This window comes from Phallusia mammillata, chromosome 2, assembly GCF_965637545.1.
Source record: "Phallusia mammillata chromosome 2, kaPhaMamm4.hap1.1, whole genome shotgun sequence".
NCBI lineage: Eukaryota > Metazoa > Chordata > Ascidiacea > Phlebobranchia > Ascidiidae > Phallusia > Phallusia mammillata.
The window spans coordinates 32,692,806-32,710,127 of NC_137253.1; the positions used below are offsets into that span (position 1 = coordinate 32,692,806).

At 42.5% G+C, this 17,322-nt stretch overlaps 1 protein-coding gene and 1 non-coding gene across 2 annotated transcripts in view; both read left to right on the forward strand.

The window, feature by feature from the left end:
- Positions 1 to 17,322, forward strand: part of LOC145212799 (uncharacterized) — a 53,849-nt gene that overhangs the window by 32,182 nt on the left and 4,345 nt on the right. Inside the window, exons 59-94 of the mRNA XM_080081051.1 lie at positions 41 to 198; positions 265 to 385; positions 449 to 611; positions 999 to 1,218; positions 1,338 to 1,555; positions 2,534 to 2,816; positions 3,121 to 3,304; positions 3,673 to 3,750; positions 4,136 to 4,282; positions 4,748 to 4,936; positions 5,384 to 5,474; positions 5,542 to 5,646; positions 6,528 to 6,748; positions 7,012 to 7,213; positions 7,278 to 7,445; positions 7,562 to 7,824; positions 8,144 to 8,227; positions 8,320 to 8,503; positions 8,895 to 9,054; positions 9,490 to 9,592; positions 10,056 to 10,262; positions 10,750 to 10,890; positions 11,189 to 11,432; positions 12,139 to 12,222; positions 12,306 to 12,495; positions 12,936 to 13,248; positions 13,562 to 13,723; positions 13,995 to 14,155; positions 14,571 to 14,699; positions 14,924 to 15,125; positions 15,416 to 15,490; positions 15,558 to 15,741; positions 15,809 to 15,873; positions 15,943 to 16,057; positions 16,362 to 16,517; positions 16,967 to 17,198. Coding sequence (XP_079937177.1) covers positions 41 to 198; positions 265 to 385; positions 449 to 611; positions 999 to 1,218; positions 1,338 to 1,555; positions 2,534 to 2,816; positions 3,121 to 3,304; positions 3,673 to 3,750; positions 4,136 to 4,282; positions 4,748 to 4,936; positions 5,384 to 5,474; positions 5,542 to 5,646; positions 6,528 to 6,748; positions 7,012 to 7,213; positions 7,278 to 7,445; positions 7,562 to 7,824; positions 8,144 to 8,227; positions 8,320 to 8,503; positions 8,895 to 9,054; positions 9,490 to 9,592; positions 10,056 to 10,262; positions 10,750 to 10,890; positions 11,189 to 11,432; positions 12,139 to 12,222; positions 12,306 to 12,495; positions 12,936 to 13,248; positions 13,562 to 13,723; positions 13,995 to 14,155; positions 14,571 to 14,699; positions 14,924 to 15,125; positions 15,416 to 15,490; positions 15,558 to 15,741; positions 15,809 to 15,873; positions 15,943 to 16,057; positions 16,362 to 16,517; positions 16,967 to 17,198 — 6,002 coding nt within the window. The remainder of the gene's footprint in view (positions 1 to 40; positions 199 to 264; positions 386 to 448; positions 612 to 998; positions 1,219 to 1,337; positions 1,556 to 2,533; positions 2,817 to 3,120; positions 3,305 to 3,672; positions 3,751 to 4,135; positions 4,283 to 4,747; positions 4,937 to 5,383; positions 5,475 to 5,541; positions 5,647 to 6,527; positions 6,749 to 7,011; positions 7,214 to 7,277; positions 7,446 to 7,561; positions 7,825 to 8,143; positions 8,228 to 8,319; positions 8,504 to 8,894; positions 9,055 to 9,489; positions 9,593 to 10,055; positions 10,263 to 10,749; positions 10,891 to 11,188; positions 11,433 to 12,138; positions 12,223 to 12,305; positions 12,496 to 12,935; positions 13,249 to 13,561; positions 13,724 to 13,994; positions 14,156 to 14,570; positions 14,700 to 14,923; positions 15,126 to 15,415; positions 15,491 to 15,557; positions 15,742 to 15,808; positions 15,874 to 15,942; positions 16,058 to 16,361; positions 16,518 to 16,966; positions 17,199 to 17,322) is intronic.
- Positions 16,133 to 16,206, forward strand: Trnas-gga (transfer RNA serine (anticodon GGA)). Its single transcript has one exon. It is a non-coding gene; the product is annotated as a tRNA-Ser (tRNA).

Below are 17,322 nucleotides of genomic sequence, written 5' to 3' on the forward strand. Positions count from 1 at the left end.
TTTGGTGAAATATTCTATTTTATAATTTGGCTGGTCACAGGTTTCCAACGTCGATTGTGAGAGATACCAGCAAGCCATGGATACTTCGGTGCGCAAATATTTAACCGAGAACAAATTCCTATCCCTGCTGCTAGCCTCGAAGCAGCCTCTATTCAGCAGCGTCCGTGAGTTGGAGAGTGGAATTATCACCGCAGGGAGGTAAGCGAACTTTCCATCAACTTGTGGCTTAAATTGGTGGTTACAATGAACTTTTCGGTTTTGCAGAAACTTCGGACGAAATTCGAGCAATCGCAGATCTGACGTCACCACTGCTCACGTGACCGACTATTACAAGGTTGCAGCCAATCAGAAGGAAGTACACGACCTTCTACTGGAGGCGTTAAAGGTGGGACACTCAAACATACATTGTACTCCATAACTATTCTCGATATTTTACATTTCTTTTCAGGAATACAACAAAGTAAACGTGAAGATGCGACTGAACTTTTACGATGACACCATCAAGTTAATCTGCCGAGCTTCTCGAATTCTTCAGAGTTCTCAATCCCAGTCTCATTCTGTGATGTTTGGGGACGGTTGTCCAGCCATGGCCGCGCTAATCGTCAACATATGTAAGTTGGGAGAAGTTGAAACAACAAATAGCGAAGTTAGAAGGGTTTGGTTCCAACCCTAGTGTGGGAAACATAACAGAAACTTTTTGAAGCTGACCTTTTTTACTCTGAAATTTGCAAATGAAACAATTCCCAAGACTTCCGATAACAAACAAAATCAATGTATAAGCATCAAGCCAAAAAATAACAAGTAAGCTGCAGACGGTACACACCGTTTTCACCTAATAGGTTGGATGGCTATACATTAGCCAATACTACCAATGTCTTGTCACCAGCTGTCCCAAATGAAACCTTATAGGTCAAAACAGTGTGTACCGTCTGCAACTTACTTGCCGCAACATCAAGTTTCGCAATTTGCATCACCTTTTCCTTTTGTTTTTTTCGCAGCTGCCCACTTGGGTGGTTTCCGTGTTGTCACCCTCCCCCCACTCATAACCCCGTCATCGGGTGATTCCCCCCATCACCCGAACCCCACCAGTTCGACCCCAGCCTCACTTGCCGAACCCGACCAGAAACGTCTCCAACATTTCAAAAGATTCCTGGTTCAACTTTACAACAATGCTGGGGTTAAAGGTCAAAAGATCGTCTTCATACTCCATGATGATAAGTACGTCATAATACAGTATTGCTTACGTAACAATATATTTTTTCATTACTGCTTACTTCCTAGCCTAATGATACACGTCATAAGTTGTAAGTTATTTGTTTATGGCGTATTTACTACAGAGAGCTGAACAACGAATGTTTGACGGTGATCGAAGAGTTGGTTTGCTACGGGGCGATTTCACACCTATTCACACCCGATGAACAGACAACCATAGCGAACTCTGTACGAAGCGAAGTGACTGCGGCTGGTCTCACTTATTCCAAGGAAGTCGCGTGGCACTTCTTTCTCACAACGGTTCGCAACAATCTAAGGATCGTCCTCATTTGCTCCAACACCGGTAAGTGTCAATTTAAGCTAAAACAGTAATAGATAAGCTATTGCTGCCAGGCATAATATCAACTTTATAGTCACTTCGTCGTTTTCGTCATTTGACAGTGATGTACAAGAGCGTTTTTGTCTCAACATTTATGCACAGTGTCTTTCTTTGTCTGGCGTCGAATTTTCCAGTTGATTCTTAATCACAATGGCACCCAGATTCGAATGGAAGACTAGGTCAGACAGTTTGTGCAAAGAGTGCAGTGGAAGGTCAACTTCAAATACGTGTTCGTGGAACGCTTCAGTTTGACGCTGGATGAACATATACATACACCAGAAACAGACTTTATCTGAATGTTAAAGTTAATGCGTGGGACAAACAAATCTAGGAGTCTGGGTATGGTACGAGTCAATGGTGGTTAATCTGCTTAAATGAGTCTCCAACTTGTTACCAAACATCTAAATGACTTCGGTTGGATTTTAAAAAGCAAGTTTTTGGCTGTGTAACCGACGGTGCCGCGGTAATGGTAAAATTCGGAAGGTTGGCCACGGCCGAGCACCAACAGTGATTTGCTCATGCCCCTCGATCTTGCTGTGTGCGATGTAATATACAAAAAAACCTTGTTGAATAATTGCTGCCGACACGTCAACACGTCAATGCTCTTCTGGCAATTGTATTTTTATTCCGACGTTTCGACGTCCTATACAGGCCGCCTTCATCAGGGTAAATAACACTGAATGCGCGTAGCAGTGCACGATAAATAAAAGGTAAAAAAGGAATTAAACGAAGTACGCAACAATGCAAGGAAAACACTGCGCGATAACGAATGATTGGGCCTCTAATCTTTAAGCAGTTGCCTGTAGCACGCTGGAAGCATCACGTCTGTTTTGATGTTACCGTAACTAGAACAGTTATTTAGGACGAAAAGTACCAGCTGATAGTTGTAAGTAACTACCAACTGCAAAAAAACTAAGTTTTTTAACAATACTTTCCACGCAGGGGACGCTTTCATGGAGAAAAGTTTAGAATTTCCATCCTTGTTCAGTCGCATGAACATGATAGCCCTGCATCACTGGAACAGAGAACAACTCGTCACAAACGCCCTTTATCACTTCAACAAGCGTCACGGTGACGTCACAATGGACGATGATGACGTAACAACCAAACCCGGGTCACGTGGTCGACGTCACGTGATGGATAAGCGCGGAAAAGAGAATGTCGCTCACTTGTTAGCAAACATGCACATGCTGGTCCGGATTAGGGACGACAATAAATTTTACAGGTCAGATACGGTTGGCTGCACAAAGCTAGCTTGAAGCGTGCTCAGATGTGAAAACTGTGTGAACAGAACTTTATTCTGTTACTTTATCATATTGGAAAAAGTTGTGCATTGAAAACGTGATGCTGTTGTATCTAAAAAATAGTATTTATGCAATTCACGCAAGAGTTGCATTTCAACCAATGTCAGCCGTTAGACTGTTTAATTTTTCCAACCTACCCATTTAACCTACCATCACAGCTACATTAAACGTTGGTTCAAAAGCACTACTTCAACAAATTTTTATTAGCAATAATATTTTTTCCAGGGTTCCGGGCCACGTAAGCAACTATGCGTACGAAAAGTTAGTGGAAAGATTCGTTCACTTGTACCGCGAGCGACGCCAAGCGGTCAAGCAGAGTCACCTGGCCACGCGAGGCGCCCTTGAGAACATCGATCGCGAGAACTCGGTCGCGGAAGTCTTGCAGAAAGATTTGGACAGAGAGCAAAAGGTGAAAACTAAAACTGTTCGATGTGTGGCAGAAAACAGCTGATCTTCACCTCGTCATTCCGAACTAGTTTGCTTAATTGCTGCGATCCACTTAACCGTGACGGTTTTGTAAATCGTAAACCGTTGGCGAGCATTTGTTTAGAAATAATTTTAATGCAATCCGCTTAATCGGGAAATTCCGGTAATTGGGACGATAGAGTGGGCAAAGTGGAGTTGCGATTAACCGGATTCGTATGTATACCATGATGCTCAAAATAGTGTGGCAAGTACAACGTTTTGGAAAACAAAAAACAAAGTTTTGGCAAAAATAGAACCAGACTCTTTCACTTCCATGTTTTTGGGATGTGATTTTAAATTTTTTCGTTTTAGGTTCTTGAGGAGCACAGAGCTGGAACTTTACAATTACTTGCACAGATCGGACAGGACATGGTGATAACGGAACAACAGGTGAGTTTGTAAATATATAGGGACTGTTGTGCTTGAAAAACGAAGTGGGAAGTTTTATTGCTGGTTTTTGGAAGGCTTATATTTTTCTATAGCCCCCGGCTGACGCAATTTTAAAGAATTTTGTTGTAGCGTTTTATGCAGCAAAACTGTCTCCCAGTCGTATATACCCACAATGCACCAACCTCACTTTCTTGTGAGTCCCAGTCACACAACTCTTTATAATACGGTGTAGGCTTGGTGATTGTTTAGTGCAATTGTGTCGCTATGTTGACCAAGTGAAATAAACTCAACTCAAATTAACAACCAGTTAGAAAACCTGATTATTTAAAGTTGTTCAGCTCAGTAAATATCAACAGCTTTCAATATTTTGTAATCCCTGTTCCAGGTTTCAGCGGTGAAGCGACAGATTAAGAGAATTCGACATCTGAAGAAAACTTTACCGGAATATCAACTTGCACATGAAAAGGCGATTTACAAAACCACGGCGATTGTTGCCGACACTAAAAAAGTTGTCCAAGAAATTGACGTTCAGGTAAACCATGTTTAAAGTTGCATTCACCAGAAAATAAGGAAACCAGTAGTGCTTAATGTTGTTCAGTGCTCTCTACCTATCGACATTGTTCAGTTTGACGCCTTTCCCAGGTGACTTCATCTCATTTTGACTCAATAACTTACAATGAAAATATTAAAAGCTATTACAAAACACCAAGTCCTAAAACAAGATCTTTTTCCTGCAAATCAAACAGCAAAAGACTGTAGACTGTAGTTTTACTACTTAGAATAAAACATACGAGAAGTATCGATCCTCTGACAGGCAGCATACTTAACGACGATCACTTTTTTCAAGTACAACTCTAAATATGGAAACAGATTCTCCATGAAACAGAATCAGTCAATAAAAACTTAAGAATATAAATTTCGGCTATTGACGTCGTCGGTTTGTAACATCTGGTTTAGTGATATTCGATCTTCTTATTATTATCGTCCTCGTCTCCAGGCTCTTCAGGAGCTCCGATCCCTCCAGAAGCCGGATGCAGAGGTGGAAGACATGATGGCAGCCATCATAATGATCCTGAAATCTCCAAACTCCGATGTTTCGTGGAGCAAAGGTGCGAAGAGGCAGATGGCAAACCTGGACCGCTTCCTGGATGAGCTGATGAGTTTTGATGAGATGACTCTTCCACTGGTGAGATGTTGTACCTGATATTGTGTCAAGTCAATAACAATTCGCAGGCTTTTTCACCTCAGCATATAGCTTTACTTTTTGAACATCATCATCTAGTAATGAGCTGTGACTATAGATGCAATTGAAAAAAGCAAAGCAAGCTGAAAGCATGTAATGTAGCATTAACATCAACTCCCAATGCAGACTTTTGTTTTATTGCCAACGTATAATCCAGTTTATTGAGTTCGTTATCCCAATTATGTCTTCACACCCCGTGATTGCTTATGTAACAAGTCCATTTATTACTTTTTGTCAGTAGTTTATACGTGATACCAAATCCATGGGCTTTATCAATAGACCATTTTCCCTGTAGATATCATGTTTGCTTATAAGCTAAGAATCAACTCTTTTCACATGCCACTTAACATTTCAACACAGTTACTTTAAACTCTCATTCATGCGTCACAGGCAACTTTGGAAAATCTTGAAAGTTTTCTGGAGAAAGAAACCTTTGCCCCGGAAGTTCTCACGCAAAAAGCAGGGGGAAACCCCGCAGCTGGTGGGAATTGTGAAATTTATGAATGAAAGTAGTTGACCGTGTGAAAACTTACATTATGTCTATTCAGGTTCGTTGGTGAAATGGGTTCAGGGAGTCTTCAGGTATCACACCACACTGATCAGCAAAGTTAAACCGCTCCATGAGAAGGTTGAGGAAACTTCTGTATCGATTGGTGAGTGTGGTTTAGAACGGGGGTGGGGAACCTGCGGCCCGCTTGCCTTTTTAATGTGGCCCGCGTCACAATTTTGTTAAGGTACAACATAAAACGTAGCATAAAAAAACAATAATAAAATGTTTGTGTACAATTGTACGTAAAATAGTAAATATATTTACTTGAAAAGACTTCGACTTTTCTGCATTTGACGTCAAACTTATTAAAATTACCACACATTCAACCACTTGCTGTATTTGTGACGTAACAGTCACTCGATTGTCTCTCCTTGCAGTAACAAATCATTTGCCATGTGGTGTTAGTTTTAAATGAAGCTATAGGGTGTTCCAGAAACAATGGACAGATTTTAGTCGAATTAAGTGATAAACCTGTATGCCTTGTTTGTTGCAAACAAGTAACAGCAAAGAAAAAATCAAATCTGCAGCGATGAAATATAAAATCACTTGTGTGCTTAGGGTAATATTACACGGAATTTGAAAATAAAAAAATATTTGGCCCGCCCGAAAATGTTGTGCAATTCATGCGGCCCGCAGTACTAAGTAGGTTCCCCACCCCTGGTTTAGAATCATGCAAATATTTGATGCGAATGATCAGGTGTTATTGCTGGACTTTGGTCCTGGTGTTTGAGTTTGAGTGAGCGCATAAAGTTGCCATATGAAAAAGCTTTACGTTGAATTAGATTTATAGGAAATGCAGTAGATTTGAAATAGACATGCAAATGCGTTGCATGATTACATCCACATAAGCCCAGTACTCAAAGATTACTTCCTTTATGAAAAACAGGGGCGTAGAATATTGAGCTTCCCATTCCAAAAACATGCACAAAAATGTTACCGATGAGATTTGTATTATTCGTGTATTAATCTTCTATACATTTTTAGGTGACGCCCAACACAAACTTCGTCAGTTGGAGAGCAAGAAAGAAGCTTTGGAAGCTCGACTGCGCGATCTAGCGGATGGATTCGAGCAGGCAACAGCAGATAAAAATACTCAGGTTGAGAAACGCAGTGAAATGGAAGAACATCTGAGAGTTGCTGCTCAATTCCGTCAGATATTGGCTGGGGAACATAGACGGTGTTGTGGTGTGCTCAACACATACGAGGTGGGTGAGGTTAAATTACTGTTGTTTGCAAATGAGATCTAAATGTCAAGTTGAAGAACTGAAAAACAGTAAACAGACCTGGCCTGAAACCGTCCACTTATGTTGCTTGTTGTGTTGTTAGTGTATACTGCTATGGACTCCTATACCTTTGGAGAAGGGACTTATTTGTACATAAATAAAACAAGTCGTACGCAATTTTAGTTGTGTTTTACCACTGATCTCCCTAAGTACAGTCTTTCACATACTGACCACTCATCTGACAGGATCGGCTGGATTGGGTGACTGGGGCAGCGGCGGTTTCATCCGGTTTCGCAACTTACCTCTCAGCTTACCCTTACGCCCTCCGACGGATGATTCTCACCAGAGACTGGCCTGTTTGCCTCGCGGATCGGGGAGTTCCCCTCGTCTTCGATTCGATTGACCCCGTGAACGGTCACGTGATCGAGTTCATGCTTGACGTCAACGGTTAGTGATTGTGACGTCAATAATGTCCATATTATTCTTTGAAACTTTGTTTTTGGGGAAATAGAAAACATTATGGACGTGAGCCCGCGCAAAATGAGCGAGGGTGACGCAATGCTCGACGCTGTCATGGCAACCGCAGGCAATATGACGTCACAAGGGGAAGAGGAGGGCGACGGGGAAGCCCCTTCTGCAGATTTTAACCAATCGAGTTCTGAGGATTTACCGAATGAAGGTTTTTAGTTTTTCAGTTCATTTAACACGTGACATAGCATACTTCTGTTACTATGACGTCATATTTTCCGGCGTCATCTTTGTTGTTTTAATTTGTGAAAACTTTCTGTGTCTTAGGAATGGAAACATCGAACCAAGCCATCAACACGCTCCCACCCGTCGCCGAGGAAACCGACGCCGATGACGAAGCTGATGACGTAGGTGCTGACGAAGAGCATGACGTCAGTGAAGAGAATGAGCAAGTGGAAGATCGGAGGAGCGAAGCGCGGAAAGCGAGTCAGCCTGAAATTGAAACAACAGCGAGTAAAATCTCGCAGGGAATTCTGTTCCAACCTTACACTGTGGAAAACCTCAGGTTCATTAGTCAGGAGGAATACCAGGTGCGTGGGATTGGGATGTTTCCTGTAATTGCGGTGCATTTAATTCCTGACTTGAAAATGTTGGACCGACTCCTTCCATGTGTCCGAAAATATTGATATTTAAGTGTTTATTTAACTTTTTGCAGGGTCAGTGCTACCGTCGCGCTTGTGATTTGTTTGCGATCGCTGCAATGTTACCCTTCCACTTTGCAATATGCTTCCATTTAAGAACAGATTTGCAAGTACCACTATTGCGTTTGAGGCGTTTAGTGATAGGATAGACGAGGCAACATTGCTTGTACATCAACTCACTACATAAAATGTTTCCTCTATGTTGCAGAGTTATCTGAGTTCATTGATCAAAGTGCTTGTGGGTGAAGATGTGCTGCAGGAATGGAAAACTAAAGGATTCGCTCATCACCAGGTAACAACATATTACCTTCCAGTGTCAATAAATATGATTCGGTTTAAGTTAATAATTTGATCAATTATTTTATTATCCACGTATTACTTCAGTTACAAAACGCTGCGGTGATGCTGTCGTCATGGCAACGCCCACCGTTGCTATTGGATCCCTACCTGACGGGCGTTGATTGGTGCGCGGTCCACCTACGTCAGAATCGGGCCGTCACCCCGGTTAATCTCGCGCCCAAAATCGACTCAAGTCACGTGACATCGATTGAGAAATCTGTGTTGGGAGGTGAGAGTTTGGAAAGTTGATATTTTTAAGTGTTTGTTTGCCAGCTGTAAAGCCAATAAAGCAGAGGTCGGCAACCTTTTTTGCACTGCGGGCCGTTTAGAAATTTAAATTTAATCCCCGACGGGCCTTCCAAAAAATTATATTCAGCAATGATGTACTGCACTCCTACAAAAATGTTTTTCAACTTGAAAAAATATGCGGCCCAGTATCGAACTCCTGATGGACTGGTGGTTCCAACCACTGCAGAAGAGGTTGTTGAAGTTAAAACTTTATTTAAAATCGTCCCCCAAATTTGAAACTTGTGAAGATGAGTATTTTGTTATCATCGAAATATCAGTTATCAATTTCACCATCAAGGCCGTTTTATATCGAAGCTATATATGTTTTTAAGGCAACACCCTGATTTTAATGGACTGCGAACACCACGCTGGCGCCCTCGTGCGGCCACTGATACACTACGCAAATACCGCTGGAGGTCGCAATGAGCGCTCGGATGAATCACAGACTGTTCGTTTCCTGGGAAGAAGACTTGTGTGCCCTGATACGTTCAGGTAAACACAAACAACCCGGTGTATAATCCCGGCATGTTAGATGTATTCAGTGGTGGTATTCAAGATTTTTGCCAGCAGGTTCTATCACAAAAGTCGTATTTTGTCAGCTTGTTCTATTACAAAAAGTCGATTGACAGTAACCAGTAATGCTAACCGGTTCGCTGATCTCATGAAATTTTGTGAGACAGTTCTATAGAACACCACTGGATCCCGCCACTGGATGTACTCCTATCGTATCAATGTTGGTGGCATAAGTAATTGCTGAAAGGTTTTATACATAAAGCGCCGTTCTAAAGGTCAAAGAACCAGAAAATGTACCAAAAGAATCAATAGCAATTCCATGTTAAGTATTGCGAGGAACTCTTTGGTTGTAATATGATATAGACAGGTCTAAATGGTCGAAAGTAGTAATGACTCGTTCTGTCTTGAATCCAGACTTTACCTCACCACAACCCAAATGACGTCAGCTCGAATACATCCTGACGTCATCGCCGCCACACAGCTGATCAGTTACGTCAGCAACGCAGAAACGCTTCAGGTGGGTTAATAATGTCAAGTGTGATTTGTGTCTTGTTGATAGAGGACGATTTGTAAGCGAAGAAAACAAATGTTGCTCAACCCTGACAACCAGAAACAAACTTGGATAATTTAGATGTTAATTTAATAAATCACAGCACGCCATCGAAGGCTTAATACCGAATCAGCCGGTCTCCCAAGCAATCCATATAGCAAAGCACTAGCTAAAAATATCTAGCCTGCGGTGGGATTCGAATCCACGACAGGAGCCTTTTGGGGACTCGCGCTCTACCTACACAGGCTCAGTGGAGAATCGGCCGAAAGCCGAATCACAAGCACCGTTGCCTGCCTTGTATGCTGCACATGTCAGCTTCGTAGTTGGGGATCGTAAGTTCGACCATTGATCAACTAAGAGGAACAGACTTTACTATGTATTTATCTCAATTTAATTGTTGAAGTTAACGATTTCTGTTTCACATCCTCAGGAGGATCTTCTCCTGCGGGCACTCATGCGTATCCGGCCTGATATATACCGCGAGCGCCGCCACGTGGCCAGAGCAGTGCGACAACATCGCCACACGTTGGCGCAGTTGGACTCGACTTTATGTGAAAGGCTGGTGACCGGGGATGATCCGAAAACAATCGAAAACTCAACCAAGTTTCTTTCGAATGTCGTGGAACTGAAAGCAATGGTGAGGTCACAATGAGTTTGGAATATTTCTTACTTCAAACCAGAGTTCGGAGCGGGCTTTTCAGGCCGGGTTTGGGCGTAGGTTTCTTGAAAAAAAAAACGGGCTTGATTCAGGTCTGACTTTACACTCTGTGTCAGTATTTTCTTGAATAAAATTAACTGGCTAAGTAGCCAGTTGCTGGACCTTGCCTAATGTCAAACAGTCCTAAAACGCGCTATGTTTTGAGACCAATTGTCTATTATTGTCCATTGTGTATGTTGTCTTTCTTAGGGCTTCAATGTATAGGAACTGTCAATCAAACTTTCGGGTTCGGGCTTCAATTTCAAGCCCGCTTACATCTCTGCTTCAAACAGTTAATTCGATTCTCCTGCAGTGTCCTTAATATGTTTTTTAGTTCAGTTTACATTCCCAAACCCTTTGTCGTGAAATTTATTTAAAACACGTTTCGTAGATTTTTGAAGAATAATCATTTTCCCTTTTCATTCAGGTTTCCCATAAACTCGAAGAAGCCGAACAGATTCTTTCCACACTGAACAATTTTACAGAAGAGCTTTATCCCATAGCACAACGAGCCGCGATGCTTCATTCCATATGCCGAGCCATCCCTGCTCTCAATATACATTACCAGGTTTGCCCTAATACTGGTTGTAATCAGTAGTGGCATTCAGCCGGTTCGCACCGGTTCTATAGAACCGCCTCACGAAATTTTATGAGATCAGAGAACCGGTTAGCATTACTGGTTACTGTCAATGTACTTTTTGTAACAGAACCGGCTGAAAAATATGACTTTTGTGATAGAACCTGCTGGCAAAAATCTTGAATTTTGATCCCACCACTGGTTGTAATACTGAGTAACCATAAGATGCTTTTACCTACAAATTGTCATTTTTACTTTTCCGTTATTTCCTCGATTCCACCTTTTCCAGATTCCGCTCCCGTTTTTCCTTCATCTCTTCGACACATCGGTTGGCGACGATTTTGAGGACGACGAAGCTGAGGGGAGTTCATTCGTGCTGAAGGACATCGAGATCATACACGGTAGTGACGTAGGTGATGACGTACAGCTCGGAGATGCGGAGGAGAGCAAGAGGAGGAGAGAGGCTCTTGCGAGGAGGAAAGCGAGTTTGAGGTTGGGGAGCGCTTCACACAAACTCAAGAAGGGAAGAAGAGGTTCGTGGATTGAAGTTGTTTTCTTTTTACTGCCTAAATTTGCTTTTGCTATGAGTGCAATACAATACATAGAATCTCCGAGATCGTTGCTTGGTGGATGAAGACTATATGCAACCTTATTCTATTTGAATAAGATAATGATGATGCTGTAAGCGGTTCGATCATTTGTGCTTGTGATGTAATACTTGTACATCAAACTTAAATATAGTATCACCAAGAACCTTTAAAACAGGAGTGGGCAACCTGCGGCCCGCGGGCCGCATGCGGCCCTTTATTAAAGGTTGTGCGGCCCGCAGAGACGCTTGGATTTCAAAAGTAATGGCAAACGAGTCCAATTATTACATATTTTTGAGCTGATTAATGCGCCTGGTGCTAGTTTTCTGCGATCTGGCAAAATGTGGATAGAATCAAATACGAATTATACTTGTAGTTATGCATATTTGGTAAGAAACAAAGCAAAATCACTTTTTGTCATGCACATGTGCGGCCCGCGATCCAATTTTGACATTCATAATTGGCCCTACAGTAACAAAGGTTGCCCACCCCTGCTTTAAAAGGATACTGATGATGCCGTGAACACGAAACATGTATATATTAAAATCTCAAGGACGAATGACTTAATGTTTTTTTCATGAACTTGCTCTGACTGTTAACAAATCGAAAGTCACGTTTTCCACGCTTTGTGGTAATTTGTGGTTTTCCGCAGTTGCTGCAATTGCTGAAGGAAGCGAAGATGAAAATGAGGAAGAGATTTTTGACACTGATTCAAGCGACAAACAGAAGACAAGTGGTAAGCAAATTTCTATCCTTCAATTTAAGTTGCTGACATTGATTTGTTTCGTCAAACTCAAATATTACGTCACAATGTTTTAGATTCTGACGAGGCTCACGTCAGTGATGACGACACAGAAAGCAAACCGGGAGAAGGCGGAAGTCACGTCATCGTACCGGAAGTCACGTCAATGAGGGGAGAGGACCAGGATTTCGGGGGTTTCCCTAGTGAGAAAGTGAAACAAATTGTGGACGAGCTGACGAAAAGAGTTTTTGCGAACTTATACGGAAGGTGGGTTGAAATAAGCCGAAGTTTTGTTGCAAATCCGATTTAGTGGCGGTCACGCCTGAAGCAGTGGTCCAATTTGTTACCAAGTTCGTTCTTAATTATTCGAAAACATAACTCACAGAGAACTCGTGTATAGAGTACATTTTAGTGCAGACCTTCCAATTATCGCTGTTGTCACCAAGTTCTTTCTTAAATGTTTGTTCAGAAGCGCATTAGACTTTTTCTAGGCTACGCTTCGTAGCGTGGGGATGTTTATAAGACGGGCTGCATTTAGTAAGAACTAAGAAGCATTTTACAGGCCTGGCATATTTTAATCAGTCTGCAAATGTTAGATTGGTTTTACAGTTCTGTTCATCAGTCAGACATACTTTGTTTATTTCCTTTGAAAACTGAGTAATGATTACCTTGTTCTGCTCCTTGTGATTCGATTCTTATTTTTCAAGTGTTCATCCCGAGCATCGAATCCTCATCACAACATTGACGCTCCTCAACATCCAGATGGATGCGGCCGAACCTCCTTTCACGGAGGAAGAATCAAATCTTCTCGTTCACGGAAATCCCGGATTAGGAGCGGAGACGAAAGTTTCTTTGTCGGATTTTGGGAGTGATGGTTCTGCTCCTGAGTGGCTCCCAGCGGATCGATGGGAGGACCTCCTCGCATACTCTGTTCTTCCGGGAGCACTGGAGGGGATTTGTGTCCACGTGGCTGAGGATGAGGATCACTGGAAGAGCTGGTATGAGCTCCAAAATCCAGAGGTAGGAAAAAGCATTTCAATAATCAAACCTTTAAAACGTTTACAAAAGATACGTGTAAGAAAATGAAATAAGCAGATCATATTTTGTCTTGCAAGAGATACCATTATCCTGACGAAGGCGTCTTGTATAAGACGTAAAATATTTACAATAAAACTGCTGGATAAGCAATATTCGGTTAAGCAGGTCAAATGCTTACACAAGATTTTTGAAGGTTTAAGTTGGCTTTTCTTATTAACGTTGATCAAGGTCTAATTTTAATCCGACTTTTTTGCTTAACAAGTTGATACATTAGTGTCAAAATTTTCCACCACAGAAAGTGAATCTTCCCTCTCCTCCGGATGAAGTTAAGGATGACAAACCGGAGCTCACCGACTTCCAACGTCTGCTCCTCATCAAAACTCTTCGTCCCGACCGATTCGAACCCGCTCTGTACTCCTACGTCACCAAGTACATCGGGGAAACCCCCCTACATGACGTAAGTGCTTCTTTAATGCCAAGGGATGACAACTTTTTAAACGCCGCATGATAAATTACCTAAAGGCGTGCCAATTTTTGTGTGTGAAATAGCAGTTTATTGTGCCAGCTGATTTAAATGGTAATAAAAAGCAGGCAGAACCGTGCGTTTAGGCTGTTTTTTACGACTAATATCAAAATAAACTGAAAACCTGCAGTGTATTAGTTCAAAATCTGTCAAAAATTGTCGTCAATCCAACGTAGACGTGTTAAATTCGATTCATTCCATTCAGATTGTTTCCACTTCTTCGCCTCCCGTCGACGCCGAGACGCTCTTCCGTGACGTCACAAACACGTTGGGAATTTTGGTGTTGCTTCCTGACGATGACGAACCGGAAGTGACGTCACGCGTATCCACGCAACCCGCTGACGCAATCAGACGACTTGCAGAAAAGTGAGTGGAATAATCTTGAAATTGTGGTGTACTAAAATGGAATTATAACATTCCGGTGTTTTTTGTGAGGTTGTTGAAACTTGGGTAAAGATTAAAAAAGCTGTTGCTGCCAGGCATAATGTATAACCGAGTATTGATCATCCAGAAGTTTTATTGTAAATAATCGACGTCCTATTGAGTTTCGGCGTCCTATTGAGTTTCGGTAAAAACTAAAAACTTCTTCTTCCATGTTGGTTTGAACTAATTGTCTGTGAAACGTACCTTGCGTTACAGGATCAGTTGGAAAAACCTTATGTTGTCATGAAGGTTGAAGGTAAAGTTAACCACCTCGCCTGAATCCTAGGCCAAGTTCGGGATCACCTAATTAATTTCAGTTACACTACATCAATCGTATAAACTTTATGTTGTCATGCAGGTTGAAGGTAACCATGGAAACAGTGACGTTGGGTGACGGTTACCAACAAGAAGCGACACGCTGCATCGACAGCGCGTTGAGTCAGGACAGCTGGGCTCTAATACATGGATTGCACCTAGCGCCTGAGAAGTGAGTAATATCTTTAGCTGGCCCTAAGAAACTTTGTGTATTTTGCGATCTTAAAAACTACAGTGCAGCTGCAGCTCGTTCAGCCATTATCCACCATTTGTGCCCGACGCTTTTATGCGCCTCATAACGTCTCAACGTTGCGCAGCTCCTTCCGGCTTGGTGATTGTTTTAGTGCAAAAATGTTTTCTTTCACCAAGCGAAATAAACTCAACGCTTCGGTTTAGATTTTTTGAAGACCTCCAAATTCAACTGGCGCGAGTCGGAAACGTCAGTCGGAACGAAGGAGATAATGGGAGTACTGTGACGTCACAAGGAGCGCACTTCCAAGTATGGATGACGTCAAAATCTCACGCTTCGTTGCCCTCGCTACTGACGCAATATCTCTACAAAATGTCGTGGGACTCTCTGCTGCAGCTAGTGGTCGAGGTTTGTCACGTTATGCCAATATTACGTGTCTTAATTCTTTTTTCCTTTGTTTATCGAGCACTGCACTAGTCGCATTCTGTGTTATTTACCCTGATGAAGGCGACCTGTATAGGACGTCGAAACGTCGTTATAAAAATACAATTGCTAGAAGAGCTCTATAAACTTGATATTATGCCTGGCAGCAATAGTTTATATATTACGTGTGTTAGTTGTGTGGAAACGTTTCTATCTAGGATCCCATACACACATATGTAGTCGCTTGGTAACAACTGAACTTCGTCTTTATGCAGGACCGTTCGATTGCTGCCTTATCTGCGTCAACTTGTTCAATCCTCAAATCTTGTCTGATCTCAACATTTTCCCAGGTAGGATCGCGTTGATCTCATCAACTGACTTAAGCGAAGTTCCTCATTCTCACTTTATGCTTCACAGATATCCACAGAGGTGATGACGTCATGGTCTGAGGTATCCGGACCATCAGCGTCGCTGCTTTACGCCGTTCCCATCTGCCACGCCTTCCTATTGGCTCGCCAGTGTTTCGGTTGGCATGGTAACCACGAAAACTATCCGATCAAAGAGTCGATTCTTAACCAAGCTCTCCTGTTTGTCATCAAAGGTCGGTTTGCAAGTATATTTGTATTTGTGATGTCACTATAGCGGGTGTTTCGTATTTTTCGAATCAGACAAAGGTAGTGTGGCGTCACTGAAACAAATCTACACGGACGTCATCACCACAAACACAGACCAGGTAGGTGACGTAATTATAAATTAGACGTAATTGTCAAGGATTTCATTGCCGATCTAAAATCTCATGCAGATTTTCATGGAGAGATTGTTTGATGACGTCATAGAGCAGATTGGAACTTCGAAGAATTCCGTGCAAGTAGATCACGTGACTGTGCCCGTTCCCCCTAGCAACGTGCCAGTCAATGGTCAGTAAATGTTAAGACGAACATAAATTCACAACTGGGATCAGCCCTAAAGCGTTTAGGCGGGTTCACCACTAAGCCTGTGTAGCTCAGTTGGTAGAGCGCGAGTCCCGGAAAGACTCCGGTCGTGGGTTCGAATCCCACCACAGGCTAAATTTATCTTGGCTGCGCCTTGCTATGTGGTGGTGAATGCTTGGTGACCGGCTGATTCGGTATAGCGCCTTCAATGGGACGAATTATTTGATGTGGAGTTTAACAACCAAACATATATGCAGCAGTGCGGAAATGTATTTTTTGTTTTTCCCAGACATCGCATCTTGGCTTCGCGAGAATATTCCAGATGCTCTTGACGTCACTTCCTCCCTGTCGCTACCCAAGTGCGCCCTCTCGTGGCGAACGTCGCAGAGGGGAGAGAGAATTCTCACGCAGATGCAAAATCTTTTCAACGCAGTGCAAGAACCAGGTAAATTGTGAAAATCTGATTTCAATAGAGAATTTTTTCCTGATTATCAACAAACGGATTTAGTTTATGGGGTGTCGTATCTACTGCTACTTTCATTCAGGGCTGATCACAGTATGAATGTATGTTCATCTTAGCTGATCAATGGCGATCCCCTACTACGAAGCAGACAGGTGCAGCGTAAGAGGCAGCCAACGGTACTTGTGATTCAACTTTCGGCGGTTTCTCCACTGAGCCTGTGTAGCTCAGTTGGTAGAGTCCCGGAAAGACTCCTGTCGTGGGTTCGAATCCCACCACAAGCTAGATTTTTTTATCCTATGCCTTGCCATATGGTGATGCTTGGGGGAACAGGTTTAATTGGCACAACGCCTTCAAATGGGTCTGTCGTACAAACTGCTACTTCGTTTTGTATCATTTTCTTGTACACTTACGACGTAATTTTGCACCCCCAGGTTACGAGTCGACTCTCCTGTCACCGGGAAGCACCAGTGACGTAAGCAAGCCGACTTTGACCTTGATCAGGTTGCAGAATGTCCTTGACGCATGCGCAGAGAAACTCCCTCCTCTGCTGGAGCTTGGTGATGCGAACCAGGGAAGACTGAAAACTTACGACTTTCCATATCACAGACCATCCGTAATAAGCACTGAAGAGACGGGGATGCCTCATATGCCGGAATCTATTGGGTGAGCTCAAGATAAAAGAGATGTTACTGCCGTGGGTTCGAATCCCACCCCTGACACTTGGTAGTGTTATGATCAATCCAAGTCGCTGTTAAACTACATTCTTTTCTGTAATGCTTCTCAGATG